Here is a 20,006-nt window from a genome sequence, read left to right as displayed (position 1 = left end):
CCCACTAACAATGCCTCAATCTTATCTGGATTGAGCTTCAGTTTATTGGCTCCCATTGAGTCTGTTACCGAGGCAAGACAACAGTCTAACACATCCACTGCGACACCCACAGATGTAAAGTGAACTGTGGGAGGGAACTGATTTTCTGTATCCATTTCAATGGGGGTTTAGGCCCAGTTTTGGCACAGAAACAGATGCTTGGGGAGTGCTTTTCAGCCCCATGGAGCCAATAATAATGATGATGATGATGATAATATGATGATGATAATAATAATAATAATAATAATAATAATAATAATAATAATAATAATAATAATAATATTTCATTTATACCCCCACCGTCCCCAGCCAGAGCCAGGCTCAGGGCGGCTAACACTAGTAAAATTACAGTAAGAACACAATAGGGGGGGGGACAATTTAAAATACAGGTTAGAATGCAATTTAAAATGCAGCCTCATTTTAAAAGTACCTCATAGATCAAAACCACAAGGGGAGGGAAACATAAGGGTCTGACTGAGTCCAAACCAAAGGGTAGGCGGAACAGCTCTGTCTTGCAGGCCCTGCAGAAAGATGTCAAGTCCCGCAGGACCCTAGTCTCTTGTGACAGAGCATTCCACCAAGTTGGGGCCAGTACTGAAAAGGCCCTGGCCCTAGTTGAGACCAATCTAACCACCTTGTGACCTGGGACCTCCAAAATGTTGTCATTTGTGGACCTTAAGGTCCTCCACGGGGCATACCAGGAGAAGTGGTCCCATAGGAGTGGAGTTCTTCAGAGTTCAGTTTTATCCCCTATGCTATTTAACATCTACATGAAACCGCTGAGCAGCGTTCAAAACTCCCATTGTTCTAGGTGCGTTTTGCGATGGGGAGTTTCATTAATGCAAGCAGTTTCTGAGCTGTGGGCACAGTACTGAGCCCAAGATTTCAGTTTAAAACTGCTACTGCTGGAAGAAAAGGAAGACCTTTTTCTGCCTCCTCACTTCCATCCACTCTCTGAAGACTGGAGAAGGGACCCTCATAAGAATATTAGGGGGGCAGGCAGGGGAAGTATGGCTTTGTTTTTTGCAGTCTTCAGATGAGGACTAAGCCATGTGAAAAACGAACATAAGATTTTAGCTGCAGTTCATTCATTTTCAGCTTTGCATTCTTGTTATAAAAGAGCTCACCTAAACACTCCATTGTGGCGCCCATAACCTCAGTTTAATGTGCCACTCAGTTCCTAGCTTTCATATCTCAGTTTCTAACCTCCCTCCTCTGGCAATCTGCACAGAATCTTGCTTAATGGTTGCCATCAATTTGATTTTGATTAATTTTATAGTGAAAGGTTTTTAGAATGTTGGATTGTTTTGATTGTTGTTAGCCGCCCTGAGCCCAGCTTTGGCTGCGGAGGGCGGGGTATAAATAAAATTTATTATTATTATTATTAACACTGCCACTGAGTGGGGTCATCTGGAGTTTTGAGTACGTTGTCAGCAGTTCTGCTTCTCCTGCACACCAGTGTGGACCAAGGAAATCTGAAGGACATGAAGTAACTTTGTTGTGTACATTTTGCAGAAGGAAGACAATAGCTTTGTGTGTGTAGCAATGGATTACAGTGGGCCTGCCACTTAAGCGAGGGTTCAGGTCCATGTATCCACATGCAAAGGCAAAATTGCATTAAGTCAGGAACCCCCAGAGCTGCACACCTGGTTCATAAACATCCCTACCTGTCTGGAGCCGGCCTTGCTCTCTGCGTTGCTTAGAGTTGGGAAGGAGGAATGATGTAACCGAGCAGAGTGGACATCCTCAGGATCCATAGTGAGAAGCAGTTGGGCTAAGTGGGTTTAAGGTAATGATCATAAAGTGGAAAAGCATGTCACTCGTCAAAGAACAAGCTAAGCCAAATTGTGGTTGTCAGAACAATAGTATTTAAAACAAACTGGCCTGTCCAACCGTGTATTGTTTAAGAAGCTGCACTAGCACGTTCTGCAATATATTCCTGGAGAATAAAAGCTGCATCGTCTGGAAAAAGTAGTAGCAGGGTTTGGGAAACCCTCAACCTCGTGAAAATAGATTAACGTCTCACTTCATGAATTCCAAGGCTGAGTCATGGCAGCGAAAATAAATGTGTCTGGACTTCTGCCCAACTCAGGCCATGCCCTGCCGCATCACTCTCTGTCTTGCAAATTGAGCATCCAAGCCAGCTTCATTAAATTTACTGAGAAGCTTCCCATGAAATCAATGGGGAGTGAAGTACACCTAGCCTTGTGCAGGATTGTGGCTATTGATTTTATACCCTTGGCCCGGAAACACTCACTAGAGGGTCATGCAGTGCCTCTTGGCACTGTGATACAGTGGTACCTCGGGTTAAGTACTTAATTCGTTCTGGAGGTCTGTACTTAACCTGAAACTCTTCTTAACCTGAAGCACCACTTTAGCTAATGGGGCCTCCTGCAGCTGCCGCACTGCCGGAGCACAATTTCTGTTCTCATCCTGAAGCAAAGTTCTTAACCTGAAGCACTATTTCTGGGTTAGCAGAGTCTGTAACCTGAAGCGTATGTAACCCGAGGTACCACTGTACAGTCTTAGGACACCCCCACACTATAGATCTGTATTGGCCAGTTTAATGGACATAACAAGAATTTTGGGGATCCTAGGTTACTCATGAGGCAAATGATTCTGTACCAGACCCCCGGACCCTTCAGGGAACGATGGTTCGAAGGGTTCCTTGAGAAAAGGGAAATGCTATTCAACCATAAAGAAGATGCCTACTGGATCAGACCAAAGGCTAAGCTAGCACAACATCTTGATTCCCACAATGGGATGTCTCTTGGGAAGGCCACAAGCAGGGCATGATAGCAACTGTCCTCTCCTGCTGTGGTTCCACAGGAATTGGGATTCAGAGTTATTCTATCCCTGATAGGATAGCTCAGTTGGTTAGAGCATTGTGCTGGTAATGCCAAGGTTGCAGGTTTGATCCCCATATGGGACAGCTGCGTATTCCCATTTGGGACAGCTGCATATTCCTGCATTGCAGTGGTTTGGACTAGATGATCCTCAGGGTCCCTTCCAACTCTACCATTCTATGATTCTTTGAACCTGGACTAGTACTAGCCCATGATAGCCTTACACACCTTGCATTTGTCAACCGCCCCCCATTGAGAGCCATCTGACTGACAGGCTCTCTTCATTAGTCTCTGACATAGTTATGCCCCTGAGAGTACCACCGTAGCACTTTATACTGACAGGTATAGAGAAAAACGGCAAATATTGAAACCTATCCAATCATATAAACAAGGCAAACACTTGCATATATGCCGTTGATAAGTATGAGTTTCTTTTTTTCTTGCTTTCACCTCCTGTGCACAGGATCAGAAGTGAAAACCCACTGAATGTCAGGAAACCCATTGAAGTTATAGGAAGTTGCCCCAAGCCTATTAATTATCAGAGTCCCATGGACACCTTTTGTAAACTCCTCTATATGTAGTGCCATTCGCCTTCTCCATTGCTTCCCACTGAAATATTTGGCTCATTGATGCATGCGCACCCCATTAATGAATGTGGGCTGCGCATGCACATATATGCAAAGCAAAGTTGTGGTGACTGTGCTTTGGTGTGCGTGTGTGCATCAAAAAGAAAAAGAATGTGATTCCTTTGTTTTAAAATGCCAGCGTGGATACAGCGTTAAGGGAACAAACCCTGTTTTGATCATTCTCTATCCTGCAAATAGCAAGTTGTTCCTTTGTTATTGCATTATGTCATATTAGAAAAAGGGGGGTGGGGAGGAATTATGCAGAAGTCTGGTTTTTTTATCCTCCAGATGGAGTGGGATTTAGTCCTCACATGTTGCAGGGAAAGTTACAAGGACACAGATTACTTGATGAGATACAAAGAGGGAGGTGGAAAGCAGGGAGATAAATTATATAATTAACTCTTGCAGTGCCAATATCACATGTGAGCAGCGTTGCGTTCCTCTACGCTTAGCACCATGGGACACGGGGGGATTCCAGAAGCAAATCTGAAGGTTGTGGTTGCTACCATACCTGCATCAACTCTACTTGTGATTAAATTGTGGTGTTTCAAAGCTTCTAAAGCAGTGGACATTTAAAAGCCTATCTAAGCAACATCTTCCTGTTTTAAAAGCTGTATGCTGCAGTCCCCCAAATGCTTGACCAGTGAATAAGATTGATTGACAGACATGCTGTTTCAAGTGTCTCTGAGAATGCAAAGAGTGCCTTATTCTCAAAACTGGCTTTTCCATAGCATGCTATCCATAATATAAAGCACATAACTTAAACTTCAGTGTGTGCAATTGGTGTGATGGTGAAATTGTGCCTTATTTTTTATTCATTCCTACCTCCACCTTCCTCTCCCTATCTACCGCTCTTTCTCCCATGTCAGATGGTAAACTTTAGGGACTGGAGTCTGCTCTCTTGTACTGTGTACAGCACTATGTCACTATATAAGTTATAAATCAGGATGTAGCATAGAAGCCCAAAGATGAGTTCTTACCCATCTATGGAACGTACTTGCTCATAGACACTTTGCATCTGGAGTAGCTGGTGGAAGAGGCAGGGAACAGACAGGGAACAGGCGACAAGGGAAGGAGGCATCTCTGTAACTGCAGCTTACGGACCTGCCACTGACTGAATTGGACAGGAGCTTCCTGTCAGCTGTTAGGTTACATGCTGATTTGATCCATTTCATTTCATTTAGAGAAGATGTGTGTTCAGGAGTGTCACTTAGTGAAGGAAAGGCACTAGCCCTGCCCTTTGCTATGTTCAAAAAAAATCCCTTTATCAGAACAGCATCTGATGGCTGCTGTACAAGATCTGGGCCTAAGTTGGCTACATGTTTGGCAGTTATACTCTCTTCTTCTAAGTATGTCCAATGTGAGAGAAGCAGCCACCAGGAATTTTAGTTCATTGAGGCTTCGGTTAGATCCAGAACACACACAGCACTTAAACTCTTTGCTGTTAGACCTTCAGTTTTCTCCCCTCCTTCCCTGGGCAGGTTCCAACCCCTCTCTGTTGTTTAGGACAATCCAGCAGCCTCAGATCAGCTTAGCAAACCCTCCAAGTGTCCCTATTTTCCAGAGGCAGTTCCGGATTTACACAAGCCGCCCCAGTTTCTGATTTGATCTTGGAATGTCCTGCTTTCCCTTAAAGGTAAAAGTAAAGGGACCCCTGACCATTAGGTCCAGTTGTGACCGACTCTGGGGTCAAGGCGCTCATCTCACTTTATTGACCGAGGGAGCCGGCATACAGCTTCCAGGTCATGTGGCCAGCATGACTAAGCCGCTTCTGGCGAACCAGAGCAGCGCACTTCATTGGAGAAGTGTTGGAGGGTATGGAGTTCTGTGACCTCTGAGTCAAGGAGATAAGTAACTATGCAAACTTTAGAAGACATCTGAAGGCAACCCTGTATAGGGAAGTTGTTTAATGCATTCCTGCACGATGTGGTAACCTATCAGAATGACAGATCTGTTTTGAGCATGCTTAGAGCTCTTTCTTTGAAGGCCAGATTTCCTTGTAGCTTTCAGCATGTTCTGATAACCAGAGAAGCAACAGGTAGTGTTTCCTACATTGGAGAGCTTTTGTTTATTTCTTTTGCATTTCATTTATGGCCTTCTGAGAGAAAAAAAGAGAGAAACCGGGAGAGAGCACAAGCAAGCAATGCAATACAAATGCATGCAGAGACAGAAAAAATAAAACAACGAGGCAATAGGGAGGAAAACCTGAAAGCAACTGAGAATACAATATAGCATTCAACTATCTCATATTTAAAAGGGTTGTATTGGTTACACTTATTACTTTCACTGTATTTTGTATGTATTTATGTCGATAATTTTTTATTTTTAAAAAAGCAATGCAGCACAAGTGTGTTTCTGAAATAAATATCTTTTACTTAATCATTTTGCATGTATTTTTTTCAATCAAATTGGGAGGAGAAATGGTGGGTGGCTTGTGTATGTGTAGCAAGAAACTCTGTAGTAACTAGTTCGCTTCACTCAATATTAAGAACTGCAGCAGAAGCTGGGTAAGACAGGGCAGGCTGAACAGAACCATGAACAATTCCAGAGTATTTTTCAGGGCATTTCCACAAAAGGTGTGTGTATTTGCTTCCAACAAGTCCTTCCCCTCATTTAACTTCAGGATATTAATTCTTGCTTACTTTTTTTTGTCAGAGAATTTCTAAAAGTTTGGGCTCTGTGCCTGTTTGGATATCCTAATTCTCACCTCTGCTTCTCCTGCAGCATGGCTGCTAGGAGATCAAGTAAGCACATTTTAGTGTAGCCCCCCAACACTAACCTAAATTATGATTTGTTGAAATAAGGCAGCATCATAAATCATAGTTGGAAGCTGGCTAGTTTAAAATAAACCATAGTTATGCTTAACCACTCCTTCATGGATCACTGCCTTGTCGTGGCGAAGGGGCTTGAACAACTCAGAGAGCTGGACCATAAAGAAGGCTAATCACCAAAGAATTGATGCTTTTGAATTATGGTGCTGGAGGAGATTCTTGCGAGTCCCGTGGACTGCAAGAAGAGCAAACCTATCCATTCTGAAGGAAATTAGCCCTGAGTGCTCACTGGAAGGACAGATCTTGAAGCTGAGACTCCAGTACTTTGGCCACCTCATGAGAAGAGAAGACTCCCTGGAAAAGGCCCTGATGTTGGGAAAGATTGAGGGCACAAAGAGAAGGGGACGACAGAGGATGAGATGGCTGGACAGTGATCTCGAAGCTACGAACATGAGTTTGACCAAACTTCGGGAGGCAGTGGAAGACAGGAGTGCCTGGCGTGCTCTGGTCCATGGGGCCATGAAGATTTGGACACAACTAAACAACTAAACAACAACAACGCTTAACCACAGTTTGTTGGATTTGAACTATGCAACAAGCTGCAATCAATTAAAAACAGAAGCAAATGTTTCTGAACTCCCTGGGCCAGAAGAGGATGGGGGTGGATTTAGGACCTTCATGTGAAGCTACCCTTGTTCCTGTCGTGATAAACCATGGACAGGCAAACTAAGGCCCGGGGGCCAGATACAGCCCAATCGCCTTCTAAATCTGGCCCATGGACGGTCCAGAAATCAGAGTGTTTTTACATGAGTAGATGTGTCCTTTTATTTAAGATGCATCTCTGGGTTATTTGTGAGGCACAGGAATTCGTTCATTCCCCCCCCAAAAAAAGAAAATAATATATAGTCCAGCCCCCCACAAGGTCTGAGGGACAGTGGACTTGGCCCCCTGCTGAAAAAGTTTGCTGACCCCTATAGATAAACCATGGAAGCAAGTAAAAAGTGTGTGCTCTTGATCACATTTTCTTCTGGCGGAACCACATAAATTGCCAGGTTCACTGCACATCCATGGAGCCTTGAACTCTTGTTTCCAACAGCAGACAGACAGATTGGCCAATGAAAGTCAGAAGCACGCAGTCGCAACCCCCCCTGGTGACCCCAGGTGTGGAATAATCAGATGTGTACTGCTTTAAAACATGGAGCCGTCAATCCTACTTTCAGAACTCACTGCTGTTCATTGACCTGTCCTTGGATTTCTTTAACCCATTTAGAAAGCTACATCTATGTGGGTGGTCATCTTAAATTCCACAGACAAAAGTATGCATTTTGTGAAGTATATCCACTTTTCAGTCCTCCATCCATTGCCAATCAATTTCATTGTGTTGGGAGAGTGATTAATACCTGGCAGCAGCATCTAAAGCGGTAGTAGAATAATTCCTCATGTTGAATACTTTTGATTTGGTGATTGTCTTTTCACTATGCTTTCCTAAGGATTAACATGACGATGTTTGTCCTTTTTATTATTACGGCACTTGTGCGATACTAAAAAGAACTCAAGCAATTTTGAGGTTAAACAAGCTTATTAATTATACCGATCATCTTCACCTCCTATTCTCCTGAAATCAAGGGCTACTGTTTCCTGCACAATGCATTTCCAGAAAATTAGGATCCCAAACTTACAGTTTTGTCACTGAATACCTAGAAGCATCTCCCATAAACCCACTGTACTAAAGCTTGTACTAAAGCGTCACTTATTTTTCCCCCACTGTAAATTTCAAACAGGAGCAAGGGTTAATTGCAGAAGCTAGCTCTCCATCAACCAGGTAAAGTTGCCGATATTAGGCCCCTTCTCTCTTTTGTATCTGTTTGCCTTTAAAATTCCAATTTGAGTCCAGAGAAGTTAAGGCAATGAGCATTATGCCATCTAATTACATCGGACATGCTCAAGGTGTTTGAAGTTAATACCTGTAATTGCAATGCTCCTGCTGTTCAAAGCAGCACACTCAATAAATATTCATAAGTTCAAATAGCCACCTGCAACTTCTCCTTATATACATGGTTTTCCCTTGGCTTTTTTCTTTTTAAAAAGTCTATTACATACAAGTGGTGGCAAAACTCTTTTGGCCTGAGGGCTGATTTCGCACTCGGTCCAGCCTCTGAGGCCACATGGCAGCAGTGAGTGTGGCACATAGGCATTATGCACCTTTAAGCGCAGGCAAAAACATTCCTTTCTGACCAGGCCTTTGGCTGATTGTCATCCGATGCCCTTTTAAAATGCGATGGGGAGGAGGGGGATAATTGGGTTGTCCTTGTTTTTGTTTTTAGTACAGTGGTACCCTGGGTTACATACGCTTCAGGTTACAGACTCCGCTAACCCAAAAATACTACCTCAGATTAAGAACTTTGCTTCAGGATGAGAACAGAAGTCGTGCTCCCGCGGCGTGTCCGGCAGAGGGAGGCCCCATTGGCTAAAGTGGTGCTTCAGGTTAAGAACAGTTTCAGGTTAAGAGCAGACCTCCGGAATGAATTAAGTACTTAGCCCAAGGTACCACTGTATGCTGCTAAGTCCACTCACCTTCACTGGTGTGCAGTGTTGTGGCCAGGCATCCAGGATCCTTAGTGATCCAGCCAGAGGATGGAGGGATGCTGCACATGTCATGCTGGTGCCCGGCCATGTCACACCCCCAGCTGGCCAATTGGTACAGCTGGGTGCGTGGCCGCAGGCCGTTTAAGAAGAAGAAGAAGAAGAGTTTGGACTTGATATCCCACCTTTCACTCCCCTTAAAGAGTCTCAAAGCGGCTAACAATCTCCTTTCCCTTTCTCCCCCACAACAAACACCCTGTGAGGTGAGTGGGGCTGAGAGACTTCAGAGAAGTGTGACTAGCCCAAGGTCACCCAGCAGCTGCATGTGGAGGAGTGGGGAAGTGAACCCGGTTCACCAGATTACGATTCCACCGCTCTTAACCACTATACCACACTGGCTCAGTTGTGATGCAGCCGGGGGGCAATAAGGGTATCCTGTTAAAGGGATCCGGGGGTGTGAATCCTGTCCGAAGCCTGGACGTGGGCTAGGGCCATGCCATGACCCCAGTGGGGATTCTGTGGGGTGCCCCGATTTGACGTATGTCATAGGGCTCCCCCTACTGGTGGTTTACCCTTAGTGAGACTCCTTGCAGACGGGCATGAGTCAGGATATAGCCTGGTTTCACCCAATACCTAATCCAAACCGCTCACATCTGTAACCAATAAAGTTGTGGCCTCATTTATCCCATAAACCTAAAATATCCATGTCTGTGTGCTTATTATCTAAGGGAACTGCAGGGCCCAGGGCATTGGTATGCAACTCTCTCTGATTAGTCCTGTTTCAGCTGCAAAGCCATCTCAACTCTGTGTCTTAAGTTTGCTCGTGTTGCTATATAGGCTATATATATATTGCTATATAGGCTTGCAGATGAGACCCCAAAAATGTATGCATTGCTTTTAACAAGTCTTCCTCTTCCTTCCTTCCTTCCTTCCCAGTTGCCCATACTGGCCTCCTCTGTGGTTAGCCTCTATTTCCTTGAGCTGACGGATGTCTTCAAGCCGGTTCACTCTGGATTCAGTTGCTATGACAGGAGTCTCAGTATGCCATACATCGAACCTTCACAAGAGGCTGTTCCTTTCCTGATGTTGCTCAGCTTGGCTTTTGCGGCACCTGCCATTACGGTGAGTTGCAGAACATCCCACTTACCCCTCTTAACACCCTTTCAAACTACTGTCGGCACATCAGCAGAAGAGCAGAGTTCACGTTTTCATCAGGGAATGCTTGAATAAATCAGCAAATGTTTGAGTCGCGCAGTTATATCTGCATACAAGAGTGATGTAGTGGTGGTTGTTTTGTTTTTGTATTTATTATGTGTTTTGTGTTGTATTTTTATGCTGTGAATTGCCCTGAGATCTATGGGTGAAGAGTGGTATAAGAAGAAGGAGGAGGAGGAGGAGGAGGAGGAGGAGGAGGAGGATAGATGATAGATAGATATTGATAGATAGATATTGATAGATAGATAGATGATAGATAGATGATAGATAGATAGATGATAGATAGATGATAGATAGATTGATAGATAGATAGATGATAGATAGATAGATAGATAGATGATAGATAGATAGATGATAGAGATAGATAGATGGTAGATAGATTGATAGATGATAGATAGATGATAGATAGATGATAGATAGATAGATAGATAGATAGATAGATAGATAGATAGATGATTGATAGATAGATAGATGATAGATAGATAGATAGATAGATAGATGATAGATAGATAGATAGATAGATAGATAGATAGATAGATAGATAGATGAAACTTCCCCTCTTTCTTCAGGAAGAGTGCAACCCCATCCAGATTAGGTGATCCACCTAATTTGAGGAGCAGCATGGTGCAGTAGTTATAGTGTCAGACTAGGACCTGTGAGACCAGGGTTCAAATCCCCACTGGGTGATCTTGATCCAGTCACTCACTCTCAGCTTCACCTACCTCACAGACTTCTTGTGGGAATTAAATGAGGAGGACCATGCAGGCCACCTTGAGCCCCATGAAGAAAAAGGGAGGATATAGATGCAATCAATAACGGCTAAATAATTCAGAAACTACTCCCCCAGGGCTTATCCACACTTGCTTTTTGCCTCACTCTTTCCAGTCAGAGGACTGCACTTTAATGTTCTGTGTCTGAGTGTGGTGGTTTGTCTGTTTGTTGCCCCCAGCTTTCCCTGTGAAAACCCACTCTTTAAACCAGAATCGGAGCAAACATCAGAGTGGGTTTCCCGCAGATTGCCATTTGCTCTGATGGAGCTTTAGAGAGCAATGTTAAACAAAACGCAAATTTAAGAACCCCCATCAGTTGCTCTTGGTCGAAGTGACACCTTCATAATGGCTGTGTGGAGACAGATCATGTTTTCAGAAGCTGTTTTTGACAGTAGCTCTCAGCTTATAGAATCCCCTAGGTCCCTTTCGCCATCTACATTCTTGAGGAATTATACAACCTCCGCTGCCCTTATTTTGCTGTAGGGGAAATAAGAAAAGCCCATTAAGATACACAGTGCAGCAGGGAAAAGGTTATTGGGCTAGCAACAGCGTCAGACCACTGAACTCTATGCTCACCACGCAGCAGGAAGCCTGCTGCATCAGCAGTCATGGGTTTCCACAGCTTTTAATTAAAGCTTCAACATGAAGTAAATAAATAACACCTCGCCCGCGTTGCTTCGTACTTAAAATACATGGGGGTCACCCTGATTATTGGTAATTAGAATCCATTTCTTTATGGTTATATCTCCTCCCACAACAACAAAAGAGTGAGCATCAAATGTATATTCATGCATGTACATTCCTTGACGACAGGCAAGTAAACGTGTGGAAAGGTTCTGCATTTTGAATGCCAGCATCTGTCTGCGCTGCTAAATCTCCAATAGCTCAATTTACACCTTGGATGAATTTGCTTTCATCAAGGGTTGAACAGGCAAATGCGTCCAAACTCTAAGGTTGTGGGTTTGAGAGTGGTTGTTGTTGTTTTTAACAGTCCATGAAGAACTGAAGAGAACTATTACGTTCCAGTAGGTGCAAGAGAGATTAAGAACAAACATAGGTTTCTGTGCATTGATCTTGTGGTCGTTTCAGGCTTTGGGTAGGATATAATCTAAACAAAGGAGCACTACTGAGTTTTTCCCTCAGTGCATGAACAGCTTGTTGCAATTTTTGCTTAATACTCACAAGCCATTCAGTCAGCTTAAAGCAGGCATGGCCAAACTCGGCCCTCCAGATGTTTTGGGACTACAATTCCCATCATCCCTAGCTAACAGGACCAGTGGTCGGGGATGATGGGAATTGTAGTCCCAAAACAGCTGGAGGGCCAAGTTTGGCCATGCCTGGCTTAAAGGATGGTAACTCTAGAATGGCCCCCAAACCATGCCTTCTATTGCCAGTGTTTATGTGAGTGCTGTTGCTTATATAGACAAAATGGTGCCCCACACACAGTCCCATTGTTGGGGTTAGGGCCAATGCAGGGCTATTTAGGCCTGCCCTGGCCTGCCTTGAACCCATTCTACCCATCCTCCCTTCCTTTATTCAGTACAGGCATTGCTGGTCACCATTTAGGACCAAATTGGGAGGGGAGTCAACAGTTGATTGGCCTTGGTGGTTTTATTTTTCACTATTCTGTACTGATTTGCTGGCAGATGTAATGAACAAAGATTAACCAATAAATAGGTTAAACTGGTGGTTAAATAGGTTAAACATTGACAGGTATGTCTCCAGAGGTTATCAGGCAGTTATAGTTGTAGTTCTGAGACTCGCCTTCAGGGCTTTGGGACTCACTGGCATGGTGAGGGGCACCTTTGGGGCCAACATGTAACATCAACCTATAATCCTGGGGGCCTTTTTATTCACATGAAAGGTGGGGCTTAAGGGAAGGTTAGATGAAGTGGTACCCCTCACCTTTGGCCGGTTGGCTCACCCGCAGTTTGTTATGAGTAGGGAGTATGTCTCACCATTGTTCCCCTCTGCAGGTTGGTTGCGTTAAAATAACTGTGGCCCAATTTACCCAGCCTTGTGTTTTTGTCTCCTTCCTTCCATGTTTGGTCACTGAGCAGGGCAAGTTATTACAGCTCAGCCCTGATGGCAGGGCATTTCAAAATGTGAATTCTCCACCCAGCGATGAGTTTAATTTAGTGTCCTTGGGCATCACATTGTATCTTAGTATCTTAAGCTAACTACCTGGGAGGGTTGATGTGAAACAAAAATTCTGATCTTGGGGCTCTTTTGAAGAGGACGGTGTGGGTGCAGATGTTCTAATTGTGTTTATTAATATATTAATATATAATCAACCCAAGAAGCCCCAAAGCATGCCATTGTTAGAGAGGTGGAACAGATCCAAGGTCAACCACTGTCCCTATCCCAACAGATCAAAATATCTCCCTTGCAAAACAATGAGTTTTCAAGACAGTGAAATGCATTACATCTAACCTTGCCATGTTCTTGGAACAATGTTAACAGGCACAAATGAAGTTTGGTCTCTTATGACTATATATGAGTCCTTCTAAACAAATCATGCTCCGGTTACATAATTGCTAGCGTTGCCTTGAACCCTTCCTTTGTCATAACAGATCATGGTGGGCGAAGGAATTCTCTACTGCTGCCTTTCAAAACGTCGGAATGGCATAGGAGCCGAGGCCAATATCAATGCGGGAGGCTGCAACTTCAACTCTTTCCTTAGGAGAGCCGTCCGATTTGTTGGTGGGTTTTGGCTCATGCCTTTGTTGAAGAATTTCTGGTTTTTTCTTGCAGCTTTTAGTCTCTTTAAAAAAATAAATTGAAGGACATGTCAGATTTCAGATCTGTACCATGAGGGCTGGGTCAAATATCTTCATAAGTGATATACAGAGATGAAAAGAGACCACCAACATGCTCATAATCGAATAGGCATGACACAAAAGGGAGAAAGGGATGAGAAGGGAAGAGGAAAGTAAGATATTATTTCTGAAGTTATATAATCTCATCCAGTCTTGGACAGGTGGGAATCCCTGCCTTTGCTTATGTTCAAAATTGTAAATATTTCTGCAGCATAAAATAGTACAGTCTAGGAAGGATATCTGAATTGGCCCTGACATCTGGAAATGTTAGCCTAAAAATAAATAAATCAGGAGGTTGCTTGATGGGCAGTAAATGCAACACATCATAAGGAAAAGTCAACATTTTGATTGTAAAAAAAAGACTTATTATAGATTCCCTTTTACAAGAGAAAATGAGAAATAAATACACAGATGCCAGTGATATTAATTTGGCGTGGCTCTGTTTGAAATAAAGAATGAAAGTCTACAGCTAAAATCATTGGGGGGGGGACCTACACACATTGAGCAATTTCTTAGCTTCACACCACAAAGTGAAGAATATCCATTTTCCACAGTGCATAATGTGTTCCTTTTCATTATAATATTGAACTGTTGCACAGTCCATTTACAAAGCACCCACCCACTTTTCTCAGCACAGCTCACCACACTGACTTAAGTAGCAGCAAGAGTATAGAACTAGACATGTAGAGCTCCAGGCTCAAATCCCCACTCAGCCAAGAAGCTCATTTGATGACAAACATCATCTCTCAACCTTACCTTCCTCACAGGGTTGTTGTGGAGAAAGGGGGGGAGGGGGAGACTATGTATCCTGCTGTAAGATGGTCGAAGAGATGTAATTATACCATATTTTTTTAATTAAAAAACCAACTAATTATGATACAACATCATTCATGCTATCCTGGGTATATGACTTTTTATTACCAATAAAAATACAATACATTCAAAAACAACAAATAGAAAGTAAAAATAATAGTTGGTGGAAGCAGGTCTTGTTGAAATCATTGCGGCTTGCAGCTAAATTACATGCTTAGAATTAGTTGAGCTACAAGGCCAGAACTTTGGGGAGAAGTCCAAACTGAGCAGAAGAGTCCCCAAACACAGCAGGTTTTGCTTATCACATTTTGAAGTAACTGAAATATTACACATACCAGCCTGGTTTGCATACTGCACTAAACCATGGTTTATTAAACTGTGGCTTAGCTTGTATATGTGAACCCCACTCAGCAGCTGCACTGTGGTTTGCTTACTACCAACAAACCACAGTCTGAAGCCATGCTTTTTGTTGACTTAAGAACCTTGCTTTGTTTTCATTATAATAAAACAATGAACAGGGTGGTGATACAGTGACTACTGCAGTCGACACAAGATAATACCACCAAGGCAACTATCTGTAAAGAAACAATAAACATCCATAAAAATGGCAAAAATAGTTTCTTTCCCAAATAGGTTTTATATTAAACAATTGCAAGTGCTGTAAAGAAAGAGTCCGTTTGTGATATACCAGCGGTTCAGCTCAAACGTCATTCTAGTAATCAGACGTTTTGTCACTAAAGAGTTTAGTCATCAGCCTTCTTTAGGTTTAACAAACTGAAAGACACCGTCCCCTTTCTATGCTCCTCCCAATGGAAACATGCAGATGGGGACAGATATATCTCTGCTTTAAGTCGTTTACATACTGTCTTCTCTTGTATATTATTTACTACAAAGCTTGATGACTAAGCTCTTTAGCAACAAAACGTCTGATTACTGGAATGATCTCCAAGCACTGAACCACTGTTATATCAGAAGTGGACTCTTTATTACTGTGTTCGCAATTGCTCGAAATAAAATCTATTTTGGAAAGAGAAGAAATGAGCACTGAGCCACCAACTGAACTCTTTCTTTACTGTGTCTGCTGTTGTTTAAGATAAAACCTATTTGGGAAGGAAACTACTTTTGCCATATTTATGGACATTTATTGTTTGTTTACAGATAGTTGTCTTGGTGATATTATCTTGTTTTCATTATGGCTTGGTGTTACATGTGAATCCAGCACCTTTCATTGCTCATGGTTTGTATGACACTCACCTGACTACAAAAGTGTTATACAAGAGCCACGGGAAAACCAACCAGACGTTGGAAAAACAAGCCATAGCTTGTTGGATCATCTGTGGCACAACTTGTGGCTAGCCCATGGTTTGTTAAACAAACCATGCCTTAAGCAAACCATGGTGTGAACCAAGCCACTCTCTAAAGAAGGGAGGCTCCCTTAAAACCATTAAATCCCTTAAAACCATTACGGAATTACCTAACTGCACCAATGACCTTATCCATTTTTCACTGTTAATTGGGCATTGTTCTATTGATTCTGAGGGAGGCAAAGCACTCTATTATCCAGATTATGATCCCAAGGCTAGAAGCATGTTTTATTACACAAGCAAACTCCAACAGGGAAGCAAGCCTTAATGATGAAGAATCATTTAACTGTGGGAACTTTACAATTGTGGAGTGTGCATGTGAAGATATATCTGAGCAGTTACATACTAAATCTAAAGAGAGGTTTAGCTTTAAGCCATGACACGTTGCTCTCTGGGAAAACACATATTGATTAAAATACGATAACCAAATGAAATTGTTTGATGGGGACAGATTTGGGCCACAGGCCAACAGTTTGCCATCCCTTGACCTAGGATGAAGCGCTGTATCTATTTGGCCAAAGATGTTAAGGCTTCTCCCGCTTCACTTCTAGGTGTCCACGTCTTTGGCCTTTGTGCCACAGCTCTCATCACGGACATCATACAGCTGTCAACTGGGTATCAAACGCCATATTTCCTGACTGTATGCAAGCCTAACTATACATCACTCAACGTATCCTGCTCAGAAAATTCTTACATCGTGGAGGATATTTGCTCAGGAACCGATCCCATCATCATCAACGATGGAAGGTTAGACACAAAAAGATGGGGGAGGGGGGAAATATGATCTTTCATTGTTTATTATGTCTTGGTGTGTGTGTTTTTGGGGGGGGGGTTGTAGCTCAGTGGTAGAACATCTGTCTTGCATGCAGAAGGTCCTAAATTCAAGCTAGATGGAATAATGTTCTGGCTCAGTTTAAGGCCACTTAGTACATCCCAGTCAAAAATGTGCCGCCATCTATTTTCATCCATAACTGTGGACCAAAATCTGCTGATAATATCTGCAAGCTTTTCTAAGACCCGGGCATGCATACATGCATTTCATTCTCATGATTTAGATATATCATACCCAACTCCATTATGCATTAATATAGCCAAGAAGCAGCATTCAAGGGGAGAAGAGCAAGATGAAGGGGGGAGCTTTGCAGATAAGAGCAGACTCCGTTTTCATTGGCTCTCATGAAACCATATGGCACAGATGGCAAGATGGCTGGGGGGAGGAGCAAGATCTGCTCCTCCAACCAAAGCTAGCGTCACATTGACCAAGAAACGAGATATGGCTACTTCGTTATTTCCTTCACGATCCCTGATTAACATCTAGAGCTGCCAGTGGTTGCACACGTTGTAGTTATTTGAGAGAGTTGTGCATCTGGGATTTGCAAAGGAGATGTGGGTACCTCCCTGCATTGTTTATTAGAAACTGGCTTCAAGGGGGATGATGGCCCCATAAAAACATAATGACTAATAATAATAATAATTTATTTGTATCCCACCCTCCCCAGCCAAAGCAGGGCTCAGAGCGGCTAATAACAGTAAAAATAGCACAGTTTACATAAAATCACAGTCAATTAATTGAAATACATTCTAAAATCACTTCAGAATCAAATTAATGGCAACCATTAGGCTAGAGTTCTAGGAAGATTACAGAAGGAGAGAGGGGGTCAAACTGTGCCTTGGCCAAAGGCCTGGTGGAACAGCTCTGACTTGCAGGCCCTGTGGAAAGATGTCAAGTCCCACAGGGCCCTAGTCTCTTGTGACAGAGCGTTCCACCAGATTAGGGCCATGGCCAAAAAAGCCCTGGCTCTGGTTGAGGCCTGCCTAAGCATCCTGTGGCCCAGGATCTCCAAGATGTTTTTATTTGAAGACCGTAAGGTCCTCCGTGGGACATACCAGGAGAGGCAGTCCCATAGGTACGAGGGTCCTAGGCCGTATAGGGCTTTAAAGGTTAAAACCAGCACCTTAAACCTGATCCTGTACTCCACCGGAAGCCAGTGCAGCTGGTATAGCATCGGGTGAATGTTATCCCGTGGCGAGGACCCCGTAAGGAGTCTCGCCGCGGCATTCTGCACCCGCTGGAGTTTCTGGGTCAGTCTCAAGGGCAGCCCCACGTAGAGTGAGTTACAACACACATACGTAGGAGAGGACTGAAATTTGGGGCAGGGGTTGTATGAATTATTCAGAGAAGACAAACACAGAAAGGCTAGCATCAAATATGTGGCTTGACCTCTTCACTCCCCAGAGCCTCCCCAATAATGCAGGAAACCAGTGCAGGGAAGAGTGTTCTTGCGTCCATGTGCTACTTGTGGGTTTCTGATTGGCCACTGTGGGAACAGGGTGCTGGACTAGATAGGCCATTGCCTTGCCTTACTTCCTCATGTGCTTAACAGTGACTTCCCATCACTTTAGCATACAAAGCTGGCCCAGGCATTAGGCAGGGTGAGGCTGCTGCCTCAGGCAGTGGAAGCCCAACATTAGTCATAGGTCCTTAAATCTATTATATATCTATAACTATATATATCTAGATAGATAGATAGATAGATAGATAGATAGATAGACAGACAGATAGATAGATAGATAGATAGATAGATAGATAGATGATAGATAGATAGATACTATATATATATATAAAATTTTCCAGTAGCACCTTAGGGACCTAATAAGTTTGTTCTGGGTATGAGCTTTCGTGTGCATGCACACTTCTTCAGATACTTCAGATACATGCACACGAAAGCTTATACCCAGAACAAGTTTAGTTGGTCTCTTAAGGTGCTGCTGGTCATTTTTTTATATATTTTGACTGCATCAGACAAACCCAGATGCCCACCTGAATTAAGTCCATTAATCCTGAATTAAGTCCATTAATTCAAGAAGTCTATACTGAGCAGAATTTATTTGGATGCAACCCAATGGCGATAATTACTCAACCTTTTTTTCCTAGATTGTTGTGCATTACAGATTCTTCTGTGTAATTGTAGAATCTGTCCATTGCAATACGTAAACCAAAACCCACATTATTTGAGACCAGAAGTTTACTCTGTTAATGGTGCCTAAATTCCACATTCTCTTCAGAACACTGAACGGGTTGTGTGTTTTTTTAAAGCCCTATAGCGTGATGATATTACAGCTTGTAAGTTAAATATGATTACAATACTGGACCACCCAGTGCTTTGGTTATTTTTAAATCAGCCCTTGCGGAATGTATTTTTAAGTGAGAAATTTAATTTGGGTGTCCTTCCTTTGCAGAAAGTCATTCCCTTCACAACACGCCACCCTGGCAGCATTTGCAGCTGTGTACGTTTCGGTGAGTAATTAAGCCTCTTTGCAATAACATGGACAAAAGGGTAAAGTCAGAATGTCATTTCATGTCTTGTTTAAAGCAGGAAGGTTGAGACTGCAGATGCCAAGCGTCCCCCCACAAAAGAAGCAGAAAAAAAACTTTTTCTCTGCTCCCCCATTTATTTATTTAGGGAGGCCAGAAATAGAAAAAAGCGGAAATCAGGGCTGAAATTAGAGGGTAAAATTTTATGAAATTGGTTTTTTTTTAATTTCAGAATAAGTCAAGTACTTCTTAAAATGCCACCAATTCACATTAATGCAGATCAGATGCCTCTAACCTCCACATCAAATGAATGAAACTGAAAGAGTTGAGAAGTTTGTGTTAATTTCTACAAACTTCCCATGTTCTGAAGCCCATGGAGTTCAAAGCGAAAGCTCAGGATGAGAAGCTATGGACCTTTCAGGCTTAAGGAGAGGCACATTACTAGCTCATTAGGAAACAAGAAAGCAAACCATCCCACCTGGGAGATTTAACTAAATTGCTTTTTTTAAATGTTTTGTTTTGTTTTAAAGATGTACTTCAATTCCACGTTAACCGACTCCTCTAAACTTCTGAAACCGCTCCTAGTATTTGCATTTATCATCTGTGGGATTATATGTGGACTGACTCGCATCACCCAGTACAAAAACCACCCAGTTGATGTTTACTGTGGCTTTTTAATTGGAGGCGGAATTGCCCTGTACTTGGTAAGTCAATTGGAAATGTGCAGAGACGCCTGCGTTTTGGTAGCTAAATGCCCTACAAATAAGAAATATTTTGTTTCACTTTTATTTGTAATAGATTCTGTTCTGCGCGATACTGTAGAACGGAGGTTTTCAACCTTTTT

The 20,006-nt window shown here is 42.8% G+C and overlaps 1 protein-coding gene across 1 annotated transcript in view; it reads left to right on the top strand.

The window, feature by feature from the left end:
• Window positions 1–20,006, top strand: part of PLPPR4 (phospholipid phosphatase related 4) — a 36,742-nt gene that overhangs the window by 9,200 nt on the left and 7,536 nt on the right. The window contains exons 2-6 of the mRNA XM_083444858.1: window positions 9,802–9,987; window positions 13,424–13,553; window positions 16,398–16,593; window positions 19,087–19,144; window positions 19,693–19,866. Coding sequence (XP_083300984.1) covers window positions 9,802–9,987; window positions 13,424–13,553; window positions 16,398–16,593; window positions 19,087–19,144; window positions 19,693–19,866 — 744 coding nt within the window. The remainder of the gene's footprint in view (window positions 1–9,801; window positions 9,988–13,423; window positions 13,554–16,397; window positions 16,594–19,086; window positions 19,145–19,692; window positions 19,867–20,006) is intronic.

This window comes from Podarcis tiliguerta (genome assembly GCF_965153285.1).
Source record: "Podarcis tiliguerta genome assembly, chromosome: 6".
Lineage (NCBI taxonomy): Eukaryota > Metazoa > Chordata > Lepidosauria > Squamata > Lacertidae > Podarcis > Podarcis tiliguerta.
This window is presented reverse-complemented; position numbering and strand designations above follow the sequence as displayed.